Source organism: Lipophrys pholis (assembly GCF_963383615.2).
Source record: "Lipophrys pholis genome assembly, chromosome: 4".
NCBI classification, from domain to species: Eukaryota; Metazoa; Chordata; class Actinopteri; order Blenniiformes; family Blenniidae; genus Lipophrys; species Lipophrys pholis.
Genome location: NC_137637.1, coordinates 17,676,057 through 17,689,848, shown reverse-complemented (window position 1 = coordinate 17,689,848; position 13,792 = coordinate 17,676,057). Strand labels below are relative to the sequence as shown.

Below are 13,792 nucleotides of genomic sequence, written 5' to 3'. Positions count from 1 at the left end.
TTATGCTAGCGCACCGAGAGGCCATAATGTTAGAAGGATTTATGTGGACCGTTGTCTTTAATCAAAGTCGTGATGATTTATGGAGCGAGGGAGGCGGGGAAGTGGTTAGCGTCGGTGATGATATGAGGACCCCACCGCTCTCTTCATTTAAATCCTAAAGTACAGTATATGAAAGACATTGTGCGCGGCGTCCGATCACACATTCTCAACTCCAGCGGCTTCTCCGTCATCGATCGATTCATCATCTTCTTGCCCACTCATTGACGCTCCCGCTTCCCCCTCCTCTGTCACGCCTTTATTATGGAAGACACCCCAATCCCTCGCTCCATCCTTTCTTTCAGCTCTCCTTTCGCGTGAAAACGAGACGCCTCGACAGTGATGCATCGCAGGCGTCTGCCACCATATCCCCTCTTCGCTCGGCGACAGTGTCCTCCCCCAATTCCAACCGTGCGTCTTCCATTGCACTCTTTTCCTCCATCCGTCCAGCCATTCATCCAGCCATCGTTCTAGAAGCTCTCCAGCCACTTGTTTCCATCATTTCATCCATCTTTCTTGCTGGACAGAAAGCAACTGTACTGTATTGACTTTAGAGTGGAGGAGTGACCGTTTCTTTTTGCGTATACGAATAAATGAGTCGTTCGTGGGAGGAGAGTAGTTGTGCTAAGGGGAGAATCAATAGTGTACAGAAAAGTTGTAATGATAAAATTGTCTTCCCCCTGTTTGAATTTTCAAAAGTACATTTTTTATTTTTTTGCCGGTATATCGGACCACAAAACAACATAATCATCTCAAGGCACTTTAACAGAGTAAGAAAAAAAAAAATTAAGTTTTCCACAAGAGCAAGCGTGTACAAACATCCTGTTTTACTGTCTGGTGGTCCTGCAGGAAGGTACAGAGAAAGAGAGCAGAGAGAGCACAAACTGCAGGAGAGAGCCAGTCTACTACAAGGCATTTATGAGCCATTCATGTGTTATATTATGTCCTATCTATGTCAAATCTGTGTTTCATTTGAGGCTCAGACAGGAATCCTAAACTTCAGTTAAATATGTCTGCTTTTTTTTTTTTTTTTTTTTCCCCAATCTTCCAGCTTGAACTTCAAACCTCCTTTTTTTTTTCTCCACATGTTTTTCTTTTCTCTTATCATTCCAAAGATCGCTCCTCCCTACAGGCTTCCATACCACTCAGACGAAGTTCTCATGGTTAAGTGTGCGTGTGCGTGTGCGTGTGCGTGTGCGTGTGCGCGCATAGTAACGGCGTTACCCGGGGGTAGGATTGTTAAATGCTGTTACTCACTGATCATCCGGCTCACTCTTTGCACTACGGTTCACAACTCGCCTGCAGTAGCAACCTGATACATTCTCTCTCTCTCTCTTTCTCGCCGTCACACACATTGTGAAATGGGAATCAAGCAACTCGTCAACTCGGGGGGCCCTTTGGTGAAGAAAAGTTAAATGCGGCGCTGACACTTGCGACACACGTGCACACACAAACGCGCGCGGCTACTTTGTTGCGCGCCGCCACTCTTCACATATGCTGGCAATCTGTCTGTCACACGTTGAAACACACTCGATCTCTTGTGAATTGCTCAAAATACACACACGCTCACACACACACACACACACACACACACACACAAATGCGCACACTTTCAGACCCACTGAGGCTGTGTTGTGAGCCATCTGTCATCACCTTTAACTGGAGTGGGGAGCTAAACTTGCACACTTGATCTTGTTTCGTGGGCAACATCTGTAGCCTATCATCAAGCTCCTCCAGCCTAGCCTGGCTGTGAAACACACACACACACGGTCATATCACATCAATATGTCATACATGTACACACACCGAGAGTCTGCCCTTCTGCCCCTCTGCCTCCCCTTGGTTTTCGAGGTCACCTGTCAATCACAGCTCTGTTTCCAGGGCCACCTGTCAGGTGTCCCAGCATGCAATGGGAGGCCCCTTCTGTCCATGCTTGATTGCCGGCTGTCACACACCGCTGGACTGGAATCGTTCACCAGAACACATGCACGCACACACACACACACACACCTTTTTCTCAAATCCTACCTTACCTTTCAGAAACATGCAGATATGCAGTGTTCGCTCTGCACACGTTTGAAATCATTCATTGTCCGAGTTCTTAAGTTTCAATACAAAGACATTAACTGCTCTCCGTCTGTCTCCGTCTTTCTGTCTCTTCAGGTGGTTCGAGTTCCAGTGGAGAGCTGTGAGCAGTACACCACTTGTGGCGAGTGTTTGGGCTCCAGAGACCCTCACTGTGGATGGTGTGTTCTTCATAATGTGTAAGTGCCCAACACACTCGCGCTCGCATTAACACACTTCACTGTTGCACCCTTTCGTACGCAGCAGTGTGTAGCAGATGACTGTGACAGAAATGTTGACGTGTTGGAGATTGGTTGGTCATGATGAAGTGGGAGCTCCCACCTGAAGCGCTCCACAATACGCTCTGGAACTTGTATTTATTGAAAACCCGTTGAACTGTACACAATGTATTTTTAACAACCGTGTTCCAACTGTGAAGAAGATGTAGTTTACGGAGAATTGAAGTCTCTTGTTGCTTTCTTGAATATCTACGTAGTGAGTCACGGATGTCTCCACAATGCAAGGGGGTAGAATAGAATCGTCACATGTGTGGTGTCACCCAGTCACATGTGTTTTTAGAAACGACAAAGATCTGATGCTTAGATTCTTAGCATCATGAACACTTGAGGATGCAAATGTTTGTTTCATTCATTCTTTTTTCTTTTTTCTTTTTTTTTTCTGTTGCTGAAAATGTTCTCACCGGAGCAAATTGAAATGTACTTTCAACTCTTCTCTGAGATATTTGGGAGATGTGTTGCTCTCATTTACAGGGAGATATTACTCCTGTGGTTCTGAAGCACAAAACACAAAATAATCTACTCCTCTTTGTTCCATTCATGCCTGAAACCTTTGGAAGTAACCAGTTACACGTTGGAAAATCCCAACGCTAAATTACAATTTTTAATCTGCAAAAAAAAAAAAACAGCAATCAGATAGGCCAAGACATGCATGAAATAACGATTGTGTTTTATATATATATATATATATATATATATATATATATATATATATATATATATATATATATATATATTAATGCAGGTTTTTTTTTTTACACAATTGGAATAACCTCAGTTTTAGAATGTAGAATGTCACCTCAATGAAGACAGGTTAAAGCCTTATTATTAAATATTTGGCACAGAAAATATGGATTTTATTGTTGTTTGGGAGCTTATCTGTTGCTGTACCAAAGCTCCTTAGCAATAACTCCGAAAAAACATTAGGAAACTTGTGTATTTACATTTCTAATTGTGGCCACATTTGTAAGGCACATGCATTTGTGGGATGAGCAACAGATGTGAATATGTGTGTGCTAAATGCAGCATTCCTGCAGTGTGTGAGCGCTCTGCTGACCACGTGGAGGAGAAGCTGGTGTGGCTGAGTGTCCCTGTTTCCCATGGTATTGTGGAATGTTCCCATTTGTATAATTATTACCCGGTTAAGTCAACCATTTGGATAAATAGTGTCTACAGAGTGAAGGATTTTGCAAGGGTTTCTGCTGCTCATCCCACAAATGCAAATTTTCCATGAATGCGGCACCATTAAAAAAAAAAACTATTGTTGTTGCCAAGAATCAGTGATACGACGGTGAAATATTCTACCAAACCCAAATTTCCTTACATCGAGTGCTTGACTGCACACGTTGTGCACATATTTAGAGATTGCATTTGTTCCTCTGAGCTCTCGGCAGCTTTTAACTCTCCTCCTGGGCAGTTCGGAGTTTGACAGCAGTGGATTTTCTCCATTTGTAATTGAGCGTTTTCACAGAGCTCCATCACGTTGTCACTTCCAAGTTAGTCACGAGTGCACCAATATATTGTCGAAAAAATAAAAGTTTTTCCGTTGTTCTTCCGCATTATGCGGAAGTAAAAGATGCGTTTATAATGAAATTGTATATATATATATATATATATATACATAGATTAATTTTTTTATATTATAGTGAAATCCTGGCTATGGGAAGATAGGCGCCAATGTTGGATCATACTTGCCTATCACTTGGAAGTTTGTATGGAGCTCTCTGCAGGTGTACACAGGGGAGCCTGTTATTGCTGCAATCAAGGTGCTTTTTTGTTTTTTAGTTTTTTTTCCAACGAATGCCGTTTGGTCGATTCGAGGACACAGTTTTTCTGCAGAACTTTTACCTTTAACTGTTGCTATTTTTCACAAGTGCGAGTCAGTCAGTGGGCTCAGGCTGTCGGACTGCCTCAGTTGCTGCTGGTTTTTCTGGGTAGTTTTTAGCTGGTCTGTGATCTTGAGAAGTCAGTACACCTGTGAAGTGGGTTTCTTTCATTTTGGCTGCACAGTGTAGCATGAGTCATTCCCAGTGTCTAGTATTTGCTCTCTGGATTAGGGCTTGTTTGCCTTAAGATTACAGTTTAATGTTAGAATGAATGTTTAGAATATAAAGCCTATCATCTCCGGCGTAGTGATACTGTATTACTGTATATCTATAATCTCTCCATTCATCCTCCGTGGCTGGAGGGGTTTGTGTGCACACACAGGAGGCTGCTGGAGCAGATACATGTTATTGAAAGGTGACGGGATGTTAAACCACATTTGGAAAGCCTCAAGCATTTGGCTTAACGCCATCGCTCAGTTCATTAATTAAACCTACAATACATTTCACAGACTTGTCTCTCCTCAAGGCACACACACACACACACACACACACACACACACACACACACACACACACACACACACACACACACACACACACACACACACACACACACACACACACACACACGCATTCAACCTGTGTTTCTCCATTTCTGCAGACATCAAGCACATCTTAGACCACGTGTCAGAAATGACACGCGCGTGCGGCGATGGTGACCTTGTGTTTTGAGCGCATCTTGTTTATATCCCACCTGATGGGGCCAAATCGGACTGAAGCCCTCTCCGGCATAATGGGCAAAGCATTAATAGGCAAATTATTTATAAGCTTCATCTCAGCCCTCTGGTACTTTTAACCACATCCCATTAAGTAGTTTCAATCGGCAGTGGGATTGAACGAGGGATACACACTGATACACGCAGGCGGGCATTTCCAGACAAGTGAGCACACCTCATTCACAAGCGTACGCGGTCACACGCCAGAGGAGCGGTGGAAGGAAAAGAGGCTTGTAATGAGAAAACCTGTACATACCTTTTTGTACGTTCTTCCTAATGCTTTACTGTGTGTGTGTGTGTGTGTGTGTGCATGTGCACATGTCAGTGGCTCCCAGGGGAGTGGTTGGCGACGGTTTTTTCCTTCCCGAGCGTGAGTGAAGGCTAACTAAATGAGATAATGGGGGAGCTGCTGTACGAAAAAGGCAGTTAGCAATTTTTTCCTGCCTCCCTCTTATTGTTAAGGCCCGTGCATAGTGCCACATCAGCACTTTCCCCTCACCACCGGGACCAGTTGTTGTTAGCGCGGAGGTGAAGTGATAGCTAATGCATTATGAATAGCTAATAGTAAAACTGCGACCACACAGGGCCGCATGTGCTGAATCCTCAGCAGGATCAGTTGGCCTGTAATAAGCGCGGGAGGGCGAAATTGCTGACCCTGTTGATATACAGCTGGTAGGGATTGCATCATTTTAACGGTTCAGGGGAACTTTAACGATTGCCTGTATATCTTCTGAGAAGTTTGAAGATCGGGGGCGGGGATGCTCATGCTAGCCCTAGCAGCTCTTGCACAATTGTCAGGACCAATAAGGTGATGATGTAAAGGCCCTCAGTAATGGCTGGATAAGCCATTAGCCTATTTGTCTTTTATTATTGCTCCCGTTTCTCTGTGACAGTGATGGCTCTGCATGTTTATCATCTTAATGTGATTGTCGTATTAGCTAAACAGTTGCTCATATCCTTTCTTTCTCTCTCTTCTCTACCCGTCTCACCTCTTGTCTCACTCGTCTGCTGCCGCCTCCCTCCCTTCGCCTTTCTTCCTTTTTCACTCCCGTCGTTCCTCAGATGCTCCCGCAAGGACCGTTGTGAGCGAGCGGGGGAGCCCCAGAGGTTTGCCTCGGACCAGCGACAGTGCGTGGAGCTGAGCGTTCAGCCCGGAAACATCTCCGTCACCATGTCTGAAGTACAGGTACGTTGTCCCGCGTCGATCCAATACAAAACAACAGGGGCAGGGACGGAAGAGACGAACGTCGGGGAAGGCCGGCGCCGTGTTTGCATCATTCACCCAGTGGCACACATTCACACACCGAAAGGCAAAACGCCGCCGTGCAGAGCACTTCACCATGAACACCAGCCGCTTCTGATCACATGAGCAGTGATGCAATCAGAGGATGACCTCTCAAGTCACATCATTGGCAGGTTAAATGATAAGATCAATGCTGTTCTTTTATCCCTGCATTATAACATGTCCAGAGCCAGCAGCTTCTCCTGAGCGTCGTACTTTAAACCGGACAAAACAGACAACCTGCTTCTGTCTGATGGTGTTGAACTCTGCTGGTTACGAGTTAATGTGTTTGTAGTTTGTAGAAAATTATGCAGCGGTTCAGGATGTCAAACAAAGGTGAGCGTGCCCTCGCAGTTCACGGTGAGCCGAGTTAAAAATATGGTTTATACACAAGTAAAACTGCAGTTGACATAAACTAGTTTTTAAGCTGTAGGTGGAAGTCTCCACTTTGCTATCTGGCCACATATTTAAGTTTCAACTCTGTTTCTGCTGCATCCATATATAAACTCAATAAAGAATTATGATTTAAGTAAAATGCCGGAGAATATTTTTTATTTATCAGAAGATGAAAGGCAACTTCATTTGTTTCACCCATTTACATCTATAATATAGTTTGATATTTGAGGTTTTATGATTTTACGTCATATCTAATTCTTACACGGCCACAATGTCATATCTACATATTAAACATGGCTATAATGTCAAAGGGTGTGATTAACCTCAGAACCACCCTGAACGCTGTCGTCAGCTCTTCGTACATTTCTTTATCGGGTCATCCACTTCAGGCACAGCGCATAACTGCAGCCGGCAAAATAGTGACACTGGTGATAAATTACAAGCGTTTAATGCACATGTGATCTGTGCTGTTGTAAGAAATGGATGGAAAATAGCCACAAAAAGTGAGAAAGGAAGAGGTGTTCAAGGATTAATGAGAATGATATTAATGAAAAAAAAAAAAAGAATATCTTAAATGTCTATTCTAGAACAGAAATTCTGCTCTTTAGAGTTCTACATTCAAACATCGAGCCTATTGGAGCTTCCTAAATGTTCGATTTGGCAATAAGAGCAAACTGATTCAACTGTATTAAAAGGAGCAACACCCACATCACATACAGTATTTGCCAGATCTCATTGCAGTTTACTTTCAAGGCTCTTTTTTCTATTTGATATTATTGTATTTTATTGCTTTTTGGCTTGGACTTAATGCTATTTCCTAAATGTGAAAGCACAGTGGGCCTCATACCTTTACAGCTGGTTTTAGTTGTTCTCCTCTAGTATCCCACGTCTGCTGTGATCGCTAATCATAATTTGTATAGTGAAATTATAATATTATGGAACACTGACGAGGTTTTACACCAAGAGTGTTACTTTTCAACATGCACATGCACTTTTAATTAAGAATTAGCATTTCCCGGTCACACCATCTGTATTATGAAAATGTGTGTGTGTGTGTGCGTGTGCATGCGAGCTCTCATTCTGTCACCGACTGCTCAGTATAACCACAACGGTTTGACTGATTACACTTTGCTTCAGTTTCTTTATGCACATTATCACGTACACATTAACCTTGCTGTAATAGCTGTTACAGTGACTGATGCACACGCACACACACACACACACTCGGGATTTTATTCACGCTACTGTCCCACATGTACATACTCCCCCCCCCCCCACTACCACCACTCCCCATTAACCCTCATGTCATATCATATAACAATCCATGTACACCATGTCCTTCCATTGATCTTGTACTGATTGTCTCTCCCCCCCCCTCACCATAGCTGGTTCTCCAGGCTCGTAATGTGCCCGATCTCTCAGCGGGGGTCAACTGCTCCTTCGAGGACTACGTGGAGACGGAGGGACGGATCCAGGGTGGACACATTTTCTGTCTGTCTCCGTCTGTGCGAGACATCGCCCCGATCACCAGGAACAAAGGTGACGACATGAGTTGGACGATGGGCGATGAGGTCGTTGAGCTGTGTTACGAAGCGAGTCACGGAGGCTTTTGCCGTCACATATGTGCAATGTGATAATAAGCTTTGTTTAAATGTCCACTCTCATTCTTCCATTAAATACATGTGGATAGTCACCTTCATGGGCGGATGTGTCTTTTCCAAAAGGTTCTTCTCGTGTGCCGAAACCGGAGGAGTCGATACTCGAACTACATTTTAATATTTCCTCTTGATTTGCTTCTTCTGTCTCTTTCCACAGTTTCTTGTCGCCACCAATAATGGCCGCTCAGTCCATTTCAGAGCTGTAAACACGACTCTGGAGTTATCTGCTGAAAATAGAGCTGTTTCTGAATTCCCCTTATTGTGCATTATGTCAGTTTAATTTATTTATATCCCTCCTAAACGACTGCTTTCCGCTCTAAACTCCATTTCAAAGCCACAATTTCAGCAGTTTGGATCTAAAAATATCTGCAGAGATTATACACCCGTTTCATGTTCAGTTCTGTCACACGGCACAGGAGTTTAAAAACCTTGTTTGGTTTCTTGCATTCAAAGCTCGCAAAAAAACATGTCAGATAGCGCGCTCAAAGTTTCGTCAAAGCACACGTCTCGGTAGTTCTTCAACCCGAGCCCATTATGCCCCATTACGAGTTCTCATCAGCTCCGGCATCCAAACACTGATTGGTGCTGCTATTTTTAATGCCACCCCACTGCGGGTGTGACATGAGGAGTGTGTTGCTAAGCTACAGTGTGTCTTGTGTGCATTTTTGTGTGAGATATCTGGCGAGGTCACACAAGTGGAATTCAAAAAGTGTCCCACTGCATCGCTGAATAAATTGATTTAAAATAAAAAATGTATTCCCCGATGTTAATTTAGCGAAGAGATAGGATTTAGTAGCCGGAAGCTGCTCAGTTTTTTTTCACTTTAGTCCCTTTTTGAAACTTTGAACTTGTGCAGAAACCGTCTTGTCATATTGATTTTTGTGTGTGTCTCATGTAGGTGATAAGCGGGTGGTGAAGCTCTACCTCAAGTCCAAGGAGACGGGGAAGAAGTTTGCAAGCGTCGACTTTGTCTTTTACAACTGCAGTGTCCATCAGTCGTAAGTTATTCAATTATTTTCCGACGGTCAGAGTCACATGTGTGATGTCACCGCAACGCATTGCACAGGAGCCTCTTGTTCGAGTTTCTTCACGCGACCTCAGTGAAGGTACAAGTTCTAGTTACAGGATGGATTTCCTGAACTCCAGACTTTCCTAATCATAAAAGTTAGTTTTTTTTGTTCAACCTTATTTTGCATTGATTTTCGTCACTTTTACGTAACTTTAACATTTCCATAAATGCATGTCTATAAGCATTGCCATATCTACATGGCTGATTTTAGAACTCTTTTAGCTCGCCCAATTAGAACCAATTTTTTTTAGGAATATATTATCTTGTACTTTTAAAAGCCAATTTCTGTTAATGGTTTTGAATTGGATGTCTACCGAAAGCAAAAATGACTCAAACCCTCTCTGGCAGTGACATCCCCTACCACACCCATCTGACTGGATAGGGATGTTATTATTAATTACTGTTAAGTAGTTATTCAATGCAGAAGTCTAAAAAGATCTTTATGGAAGACTGTTTATATTTTTTATTTTGGGAGTTCATGAATATATTACTTTCTTAAGGCATGTATTACGGGACACCGTCTGTAAAAGTTGTGTCATGCACTCCTTGTTGAGACTTTGGTTTCCTCTTGTTGAGTCTTCTCCCGCCGCGTTCTTTAAAGAGACCGACAGCCTTTTTTGTCCACTCTCCCCTCCGGACAGTCTCACGTTTCTCTCCATGAGAGATATAGTTGCGCTCACTCACACATCCATCTCACCCAGCCCCCCCCCCCGCTGACCTCCACAGGACGCTTGTGTTTCAGTTGAAGCGAAAAATCAAATGTGCCGTATATGAAAAACGATCGGTATATGAGACGGTAATCCAACTCTTTTTTTTTTTTTATCATAAGCCACAACACACGCTAATGATAGTTTAATGATTAATTCATTACACAGCGGTCTGCAGTAATGCCTTCCAATCACAGACTCTAACCTCGTTTAAGTCTTTTCACCACTTGATGAAACAATCCCGTTCAAATTTTTTTGCACTCTCAGTTTGCCAGTTTTATTTACAAAAGAGAATCGACAAACGGCAAAGACTGTCGGATTGTGAATGAATTTGGGAGCCTTTTCTGATCCGTTAGCCTCCTTCACACTCCAGACGCCCTCAGCAGAGGCCCAGTTCACTGCCTCGTCTAATCCACCTTCTGCCGAGAATCTCGGCCGCCCATAGAGCCCCACCCCGGGCCGGTCTTACCACCAGCCTGATGCACCCTGCCGGGGGTAAAAGAATCCACCAACTCCTTCACCCCGCCCCCGTCCAATACCCTCCCTCCCGTCCGCTCCTGGCTGATCCATGGGAGGATGAAACGTCTGCTGGGGTATTAGCCTCGGGGCAGCAGATGGCTTGAAGGCCCCTGGGGTACCGCAGGGCTCCATCCCGGCTCCCCTCTGGATGTCGGATGAACCCCCTTCGAGGATTTCCGCTAACGCACACGCGCGTAGCCACACCTCTCCCCCACTCACAGCTCGCTGAAACTCCGAATGTCTCGGAACACCTAATCTGTTACTGTGACCTCTAACCCAGCCCCCCCCCCCCCCCCCCACACACACACACACACACACCCGGTTCCCCTGCTCATGTACACAAATCCTCCTGCCACAACAACCATGATTAGCTCAGCTGGTTAAGGGTGTGGTGGTTTACAATGTCAAATCGCAGTTAATTCATCTCCCACGAGGGCTCACTAGTGTTTGCTCTACCTCTTAGTGCTTGTGACCATGTAGAGTTCATCTCGCGTCAGATGTAGATTGTGTGGGTAGACATGGGTCTGCTGTGAAAACACAGCATACCGTAAAAGCGCTTTGAATAGCAGACTTTTATTAAGCTCTTATAACTGATGTGAGACGAGCATATGTGTGACCTTATATGAGATGCGAATTCAGAAAATATTTATAATAATTTTTCATGTGATAATGAGCAGAAACATTTGTGAGATTGTGAGAGATTAAATAATTAAAAATAAAAACAGTTACTGAGTTTTTACTGTTTGTTGATGTTGCACTTGAATGTGAGCTTTGTTGTTTCTAGTAATATAGGGGGGAGAAAAAATACCCGCAAACAGGCCCGACATGGTCGAAATCACCAAACCTTTGTCAAAGACGTGTTGCTCCACTTGGCCTGCGTTGTTTCCCGGCATGTATTCTCCAATTGGCCTTGATCTGAACGTTTACGATACTTAAACACGGAATGACATCAAATTGAAAAGATTCAGTCCCAAAAAATGATCTTGCAAATCAAGTGGAAGAAAAACATACGAGATGCGACGCAGACAAAACATATTACCCCAATGAACTCTGATTAAATTCGCTCTCCGTGCTGATCTAATACAGCCTCTGAGTGATGTAATGGACATGTTTAATGAAGTTAGAGATAGGGACACGTTGCATCTTCTGCAGCGTCTCTGACGGCGAAGAGAGATGCTGAGATAAGGATCCCATTTGGAGCTGGCACTCCGTCCCCGCGTACCCGCCGTTGCCCCCCCGGGCGTCAGCGTGCGCCGTCTGATGAGATCAGACTGGTAATGTTGTTGGTGTAATGACTTCAGGCCCGCACGGCCACATGCAACGCCCTGTTTGCTGAATGCTTGGTCATTCTTTACTGAGCTTAGATTTCCTCTAATGGGTTCAGACACAAAATACTGCGGGCTCCTACTCTGTGGAGGAAGCAGGCGTTCTGGAAACCATTCCTCAAAAATAGTGTTTCGGAGAATGAACGCCTGCAATCTCGAGGTCACCTGATGGACATGTTTGCACCTGCTGGTCGAAAAGTCGACTGAATATTATTACTCAAGTACAAATACAAGCACGACACACCTTTCTCTCTAAATCCACAACTCATTTCCTTGTATTGTCAATAGCAGGGTTAACATTTAATCTGCTTGCATAACATACCTACGTTTTTTAGACAAGCTCTAAAATACATCAAAATTACTCAATCGCAATTTGCTTGGTAAAGAAATGGACATATAAAGTACCGGGAAGAATCTTCTCTGTTTAAGTAGTTTGCCCACACAAGCAGATCAACAGGAATGGTATATAAAAGTTTGGATATTTATACAAAGGTATGGCGTATTCTGTAGAAACTGGATTAAAAAGTAGCTAATTAGTTTACATGTTTGGGCGATATGAGTATTGTCAAGTTTTACGCCGAGTTCTGCATAAAAACAAGAGAAACATGCTGGATTTGTCAGTCACATGTCACATTGAAGATGGGCTCAGCATTCATGGCAGGAGAATGAGAAGACGACTACAGGCGCTGGGCGTTGTTAACGAGCTGTTGAAAGGCTTTAAAATGCTGCATCTCTAATGCTGAGGATAAAACGACGCCTGGAGTGAGACAAGCGAGGCAGGAGATCTGTGTTAGGAATAGGCTGATGGCACAGGATACTGTACTTTGTGTATACAAGTATGCATTAAGAAGAAACATGTCAGAAGATGGCACTCTTAAGCTTGTGTGCGCGTGCCCACGTGTCAATATGTTTTTATCCTCTTTATTTTGAGAAAACAAATATTGCATGTCTACATGAAAGTAAGATTTGTTCTGTAAAATAGAATAAATGAGGGTCTTTAGCATTGAGACTCTTGTAAAATGTCCAAGTGATCCTTGAGTGTCTATATTATATAAGTTTTTCCTCTGAAAACACTTCGAACTACTTCAAATCGGATTCACATTTTCGGGAACCAATCCCACTGTATATGCTCCACCTAATGAAGCCCCTGTTTGAGCTAATAGCAGCAGCATTTCTATTTAATGGAGACGAAGGAAACGCACTTAAGCGTTTTAACACTTTTTCACAGGACGAGAGTTGAAAGAAATCTGATTGAAACCATATTCTTCTCTTCACAAATATAGAAATATTAAAGATGACGCCTGAAGAATCGTAGTTTTCCTTTGTGGATGTATTTAAACACAGACACCCCGCCCCCAATCCTCACAAAAAAAAACACATGCCCCTCCTGCTTATTTACTCAACTGATTGCGTCGTGGCCCTTGCCTTTTCAAAAATGCCATAAATTTGCATAGTGGTATTAATCTAATTAGAATTCCCACTGTTTCAGTTTAAGGGTTGCTCAGATTGAAATAGAAAATCACCCAGGGCCATGATTGCTCCTTAATTAAATATTTCTATATGCTTTTTTTTTTTTTCCCCCACCCTCGCACCACCCCCCGTTTAATAAAGATAGAATTGGGGTTTAAATGTCTGTGTTGAGTCGTGTGGAAGCACCTTTGCTCGTCATGATTAATTTGGTTTGAACGGTGACTGGGTCGTTTGTTTTGCGGTCGAGGATGGTCTCGGAATAAATCATTTGTGGAAAAAAGAATATTGAGTGCAGCTTTGTCGCGGAGAAAAATGCCAAAAAGTTGTGCGTTGAAGGGACAAAACTGGATTAAGAGTACCGTTCCAAA

At 43.4% G+C, this 13,792-nt stretch overlaps 1 protein-coding gene across 1 annotated transcript in view; it reads left to right on the top strand.

Moving 5' to 3' along the window:
- plxna1b (plexin A1b) overlaps positions 1-13,792 on the top strand; it is a 197,248-nt gene that overhangs the window by 100,913 nt on the left and 82,543 nt on the right. Inside the window, exons 5-8 of the mRNA XM_080461568.1 lie at positions 2,200-2,300; positions 6,061-6,184; positions 8,062-8,215; positions 9,233-9,332. Coding sequence (XP_080317694.1) covers positions 2,200-2,300; positions 6,061-6,184; positions 8,062-8,215; positions 9,233-9,332 — 479 coding nt within the window. The remainder of the gene's footprint in view (positions 1-2,199; positions 2,301-6,060; positions 6,185-8,061; positions 8,216-9,232; positions 9,333-13,792) is intronic.